This window comes from Pteropus vampyrus, unplaced genomic scaffold (assembly GCF_000151845.1).
Source record: "Pteropus vampyrus isolate Shadow unplaced genomic scaffold, Pvam_2.0 Scaffold310, whole genome shotgun sequence".
Taxonomy (NCBI): domain Eukaryota; kingdom Metazoa; phylum Chordata; class Mammalia; order Chiroptera; family Pteropodidae; genus Pteropus; species Pteropus vampyrus.
Window position 1 is genome coordinate 2,130,244 of NW_011889091.1, and position 6,945 is coordinate 2,137,188.

At 31.7% G+C, this 6,945-nt stretch overlaps 1 protein-coding gene and 1 long non-coding RNA gene across 4 annotated transcripts in view; one reads left to right on the forward strand and one right to left on the reverse strand.

Moving 5' to 3' along the window:
- Window positions 1-6,945, forward strand: part of ERCC8 (ERCC excision repair 8, CSA ubiquitin ligase complex subunit) — a 36,472-nt gene that overhangs the window by 18,273 nt on the left and 11,254 nt on the right. For 2 of the 3 annotated variants that reach the window (XM_011377359.2, XM_011377360.2), the window contains 2 exons: window positions 3,703-3,803; window positions 4,841-4,965. In XM_011377359.2, coding sequence (XP_011375661.1) covers window positions 3,703-3,803; window positions 4,841-4,965 — 226 coding nt within the window. Of the gene's footprint in view, window positions 1-1,128; window positions 1,196-3,702; window positions 3,804-4,840; window positions 4,966-6,945 lie in introns of all 3 variants that reach the window. The other variant, XM_023521639.1, reaches the window with a different exon arrangement.
- Window positions 1-6,945, reverse strand: part of LOC111730368 — a 23,787-nt gene that overhangs the window by 3,341 nt on the left and 13,501 nt on the right. The gene's annotated exons all lie outside the window — the stretch shown is intronic.

Below are 6,945 nucleotides of genomic sequence, written 5' to 3' on the forward strand. Positions count from 1 at the left end.
TTTTTTATTTGTAACAACAACTACTTTGAGTAAACCATTCAATAAAAAGAAACATTGTTAACAATGTATTCTTTGTAAGTGACATGACTGATGTATTTTGTGCTAGTTGTTAAAAGTCAACAGAGAAATAAAGATCCTTCTGTGCTTCTTCTTATAAAACTGAACTATTGAAGGGACATTTATTATGAACAATGGCCATAGGGGAAGCTCAAAGGATATGGAAGATCTAACTCAAAACCTTGTGTTATTTCTACATGTTAAAAAATAAACTACTTATAAAATTTACATGAATACATTTGTTTCATGAGCATTGTCTAATATTGTTCTGGCTGAATAAAGGTTTTTAATATTTAGGTGCTTTTTTTTCAGTAAAAATATTTTAGAAAAAATAACCAATAATGCTTAGATAAAGGTAATTATTTTTGCTACTATTTTATCAGTATCGTATTATCTAATCCTAAACAATGAAAAGATCTATAATTCAGAAACATACATTTTTATTCATCTCCGAGAAACACATAATAAATATATAAGGAAAACTTGGTGAAATGGATAGGATTTGTTTTACATTATCAGGTGGATGACTATAACTGATATGAATAGTTCAGTTAGGTAAAAGTGAATTAAAATGCTGAAATCACTTATCCTATGAATTTATTACTTCGCTTTCTAGAAAAAATTTTTATACAAATACTTTTTTATAATCATGATTTAAAATAATTTCTTCTATTATAGCTCTGAAAAGGTAGAAAACATTTTTATTGTTTAGAATGTTTATCTTGTATGGTTTGTTGACAGTAGCTTTTGTTGTAGAGATAAGTGAACTTGAGCTATATCACTTATTGATGGATTGACTTACTAGGCCAACAACTGTATTTAAAAGGAAGGACTCATTTGCTCTGCCTGTTCTTTCCAAAGCAAAAGCAGACCTTTTATAATAAAATGCCATGTGTGAGAAAACCTCCATAGACTTCACAGTAATATTTAAACAGATTATTATAAAAGTGAAAAAATGATATCCATTTATGCATTTAATATTTAGTTTTCACTTCAAATCAGAAAAAATTGCACTGTATCTTTTGATTTTTCAAATGTTTTGCAAGACTTTTCATACAGTTGTATTTTCAGGTCACAGACAAGAAATTTTGGCAGTTTCTTGGTCACCACGTCATGAATATATCTTGGCAACTGCAAGGTAAAATTCAAATTATTTGGTTTTGAACTTAATGATAATCATTTTGAAGACCATATGTAAGATGTATATTTAGTTATTAATTAGGCCTTTTAAAATAATCGAGTTACATATACTCATATGATCAAAAGAAATCTTCCTTTGTATCATAATTGTAATTCTGACTATCCATCTTGAAGTTGCTCACCTTTTTAAAACAGAAAACAAGAATCTGTGTAGCAATGCAGATCTATACAGCTCTTAAAACAGTAAACAACCGTGTTGTCACTTATGCATGCAAAAATATAGCACTCTGTTAATTTAAAAATAGTAGCATTTTAATTTTTTTCTTTAATCCAGAATTATTTTGAATCTGATTCAACACATCCATACATTCATTGATTCAATTTACTAATAGTTAATGACTGCCTACCATGTTCCAAGCATCGGGCGAGGGATGAGAGATGTAATACGGAAAAAGAGCAAGAGCACTTAACTTTGAGAGAACCAAGAGGTTTGAGAGGTTTTGTTTGTTGGAGGGAAGAGTCTTGCATATTTTTATGCTGAGGAGAAAGTACCAGTAGAGAGAAGCTGGTGAAGATAAGAAATGGAAGGAATTCAGGATTTTAAATGGACTGGGTAGGGTAGTATCAAGGGTCCAAGGTAGGAAGGGGGAACACTTTGATTTGATACATGAGGGGCATCATGAGACTAAATGGAAGGAAGAAGACTTAGACATACAGTTAAATTTGTGGCTTTGCAGAGAAACTCAAGAAATCCAAACCTAATGGAGTATAACTTAATGTCATCTGTTGAAAATAGTGGAATGAGAATGCAATTTTGAGGGAAGAAGTAAAGATTTGGAATAACAGTTTTAACAAATGGGCGAAGGAAGTGATTAGAGGGACATAGGAATGCTGGACAGTGTTGAGTGCTAAGTTAGAGGTGTAGACCACAACTATACTAAGCCACAGAAATCAAAACATTAAATGACACAGACTTAGCAATTACCTTAAAATTGTTAAAGTCGTGGGTATAAAGATGGAAATAAAATCATAAAAAAGGTTTATAGGCAGCATTAAGGACCTAATGAGATGTGTGTCAGAGTAAGAAAATTGAAAACTGAAGGCATCAGAAGTCAAAGATTTTGACATAGACATTTCAATAAAATTTTTTGCAGAAGAATTATTACAGAAGTTTTATAAAGATATCATGTCTGGATTTTTATAAATTTTCCAGCTCTCCCTTTCTGTCACAGTTTTGTCCCTAAAGAAGCTTTTGTTAAAGTTTGCAGACTGTGAGGTTGAAATTTATAATTTCCAAAGTAGAACAAGGTCTAGAATGTAGCCATAAGAAGGCTGGCTAAAGAGGTGTGAAGGTGAGTTGCTGGGTGCTGTTTGGGTCCATGCTAAGTAAATTTACATTGTTTCTACCTAATTGGGTTTTCCTTTAATCAGGGAAGCTAAAGAGGCTTTTAGTTCTTAGAATACCCTAGGAATTTGAATCAGTACCAGAATGGACCTCGCAATCAGTGTTAGGAGTCAGATATCTCTAAATCTGATCTGTTTCAGAAGAGACTTAAATTCTCAGACTCATCCCATTGCAGATGTTTTCTCTAGTTGGAAAGAAAGAAAATCAGCTTGAAATTGAAAAATGCTAGCTTTTTGCTGATTATTCTAATTGACTAGGTTTGATGGTCATCTGTGAAATGAACCCAGGTTATAGGAAGAGATGAACCCTGAATATATATTTTAAAAGATTTATAAATGAGGAAAAGGTTTATAAAATGCCATGCAATGCTCTTTCTAATTAAAATGCCTGAATAAACGCAATGGGTTAGAATATTGCTGAAGTCTTTGTGAGGATATGATAGCCTCAGTTGAACTGATATATATTTTCTTTAGGAGTAGTTTAGAAGCTGAAATTAATGTGATCATGTTTTTGCCTTTCTTTTCACTTTCTTGAAATAAAATGAGTATCTAATTGCCAGGAGACATTAAATCTAGTTCTTGTATATCTGTGCAGATTGATTTGAGTACAGGAAACTTAATAAAAATATTTTATCTTCATTAGTCACCTTATTCTTGATTGTTTACCACATAAAATGCGAAGAAAAAATCCCACCAGATTTATGCCAAATAGATTCTTAAGCAAAGTGAAATTAGTTAACTGCTTGATTGTTTATATAACATTTAAATAACAAATACTAGTAAGGTGAAGTAACAAACTTGTTTAGGGAACAAACCTATCTAAGCCCATGTAATCCTTGAAAAAGATGCTCATATCATTAAAAGCAACCTGAAAAGCAGCAGAATTCTGTCCTTGTGATCTAAAAAAGTTACTTTTTTTTGCGTTATTTTTCACTTTTTTGTGCTACTATTAACTATTGAATGTTTGCTGATAAGGCAAAAATACAACAGCCCAAATGTACAAATATACTGAGACTTTGTGCCATAACATTGGAAAGGCGGGTAAGGAGTACAGTCACTATCCTAGTTATATATGTCAGTGTAACATTTATTTCTTTTCAGTGCTGACAGTAGAGTAAAATTATGGGATGTAAGGAGAGCGTCAGGATGTTTGATTACTCTTGATCAGCATAATGGGGAAAAGTCACAAGCTGTTGAATCAGGTAATGAAGAATGTATTAATATAGAAATATAACATTGATAGTTTTTTATATTGAAAATTTTGAATGAAACCAAATAATAAAGGTATACTGTCAAATTGCAAATTTTGTGTTTAAAAATAAAAAGGTATTCACAATAAATCTATTTCTAAATTTAAATAAACTAAATTATGGTTGTCTTCCTTTAGGATACAAATAAGTAATGGCATTTCATCTGTTCCTGAATTTTCAAGTGTAGAAACGTTTCTGGGTTAACTCGTTACCTTTTCCTCCAGTGATGCTAACTAATACCAATTCAGTGCCACTTGTGAAGTTAGAATAAATAAGGAATAGTAACATTTCGTGGTCATTGTGTCACTAAAATTTGCAAGTTGTGTTAAATGTGAGTCAAGTGCAATCCAGGTGGTAAAATACCACAGTTGTATTTTTAGAATAGAATTTAATTTCTGTGTAGTTTAAAATTCTGATTCAGAATTCTGGACCAGAAATATATGAAGACCAACTGATTAAAATCTACATTTGTTTTAATAATCTCTTAAATTAATCAGGCTATTGAGAATTATGCTTTCTCAAACTTGTTTATTTTGAAAGTAATATAAATTTTAATTGAGACTAGAACAGTTGTACTTCCCCTCTTAAAGTTTTTAAATAAGAAATACTAGTATTAATGACTTAATAGTGAATGGAATGATTTTTAGATTAAAAAGAGAAATAATATAAAGTATAAAAGATATTTGAAAGGTGTTTAATTTAAAACTTAAGTGTTAAACTATGCTGAGTTTGATAGCTTAGTCTACTCTTTGAAAAATTATATTTGGCAGGATTTTTTCCCTTTGGTTTTTCAGTTTTCCTCTATTTTTATGGTTCTAATTTATATAGCTTATATTCAAATAATCAAAGGGTGACTCATTTTAAATATATTCAACTTATGTATTATATGTAATTCAGTTGTCCTTTAATATTTTTAAAAACTAGATTATCAAACATTAAATGTGTGCTGAATACAAGAACAGAAAACTGAATTGTATTTTTCATTGTAGCAAATACTGCTCATAATGGGAAAGTTAATGGCTTATGTTTTACAAATGATGGACTTCACCTACTCACTGTTGGTACAGATAATCGAATGAGACTCTGGAATAGTTCCAATGGAGAAAACACACTGGTAAGAGATTTTAAATACCTCCAAGCTTTTGATGTAAATTAAAGAAATGGATCTGTGTTATACACTTGATGTTTTCCTATAAATTTAACACTTTTTCTTGCTTCTGAATCACAGCTTTCTTTTTATAACATTTTCCCATTGTATTAACAGTAATTCTCAGTTTAGGACAGCTCACCCCATCTCTCCCCAAGCACATTGTCCCCATTGCTTTACTGAGCCACTGTGTATAATGGGAATATGCCATATCTCTCACGTATGTTGGAGAACAACTGATATAAAGTTATAAAGTTAAAAGCTCAAATTTCATACTACATGTGACTCGTAAACAAAATCTAAAATTAATGTTATAGTACTAGGACGTATAGTACTTTAATATTGGAATAAATGTGTTTTAAAGGTGCTAGATTATTCTGTGGTAATTGATTTCCAGTATATTTTTAAATTATGTTGTGGTCCTTAACCAAGTATATCTATGGTTTAGTAACTTTCAGAATAAGCTACCAAAAGTTTATAATTTGGTGATAGTAATAATAGCTAATATTTTTTGAGAGCTTATGAGCCAAGTACTGTGTTGGCGCATATATGGTCTTAATTTAATCATCACACCAACACTATAAAGGTAGTTACTGTTATAATACCCATTTTACACATGAGGAAAATGAGATATAAAATGGTTAGGTAACTTATCTAAGTTGCACAGCAGAAAGCAACAGAGTTTGACTCTAGTTTCCACTCCTACTATGCTAATTATACCCAGACCACTTAAAGCATTTACTTAATACCTTAAGGTAGGTATTTAATATTAATCCTAATCTCATTCCTTTCTTTAATCATCCTAGCTAATTCTCTTTCAGATACTCTACATATCACTTTCATTATTAAATACTAATTTTACTATAAGGTCAAAATTGTTTATACTACATTACTTTAGAGTAATCCCCCACATTCTTTTTGAAATTCTTCATTATGTCTCGAGCTAGAAAATCAGGCATTGCAAATTTTAATTTAGACTCTTCCATTCATTATATAGTTCCATGTCCATAATTAGGTCACACCTTCCTTTTCTCATTTTTTTGTTTAATAAATATTTATTGAATACTTTCTATTTGCCAGGCAGTGCTATACAGCAGTAGACAAATCATAGAAAAAGCTCTATCCTCATAGAGCTTACATTCCAGGGAGAGGAAGAAAGACATCTATCCCTAATCAATAAATGGATAGATGGATGGATGAATAAATGGATGGATGGATAAAATAATACATTAAAGGCAGTAAACACTGTGGGGGGAGAACAAGAAAAGTTGCCTAGAAATTATTGGGAAGTTGGAATTGTTTTACATGCAGGGCAGTCATCATAGGTCTCACTCAGAACATGACAGCCTGAAGGAAATAAAGGAATGAGCCATCAGATATATGGAACGGAGAGCATTCCAGGCAGAGGAAGGAAGAAAGTATAAAGATCCTGAGGTAGGAGCACGCTTGGAGTACCCAGGGGACATCTCAGGTGCTCTTGTGTTGGAATAGAGTAAGCAGGGGAGAGAGTAATAGATGAGGAACAGAAGGAACAGGATACCAGAGCATATAGGCTTGTGGACCTTTATAAGGGCTAAAATTTTTTCTCTGGATGATATGGAAAGCCACTCAAGGCTCTTGAGAAGTGATGGGGTCACTTTGGAAAAGTAGACTGGCATGGGCGTCAAAGGTGAATGTATTGAGTATATATACATAAATTGTTAGTGTGATTTTATTCTATTTTTCTCTCCTTGAAGGTAATACTCATACCCTATGGATTTTTTGCTAATAAGTCCATATCTCGAATAGTATGTTTAGAATGAACAATGCATTTTAAAATAGAACTTGATCAAAGTAAAAGTCATTCATACAGAGATGACTAGAGTAACCCAGAAGCTCACCTACAGAACATACTTAAAGGTATTTGGGACATTGATCCCAGTAAAAGTAACTCTCAGAGGAACCACA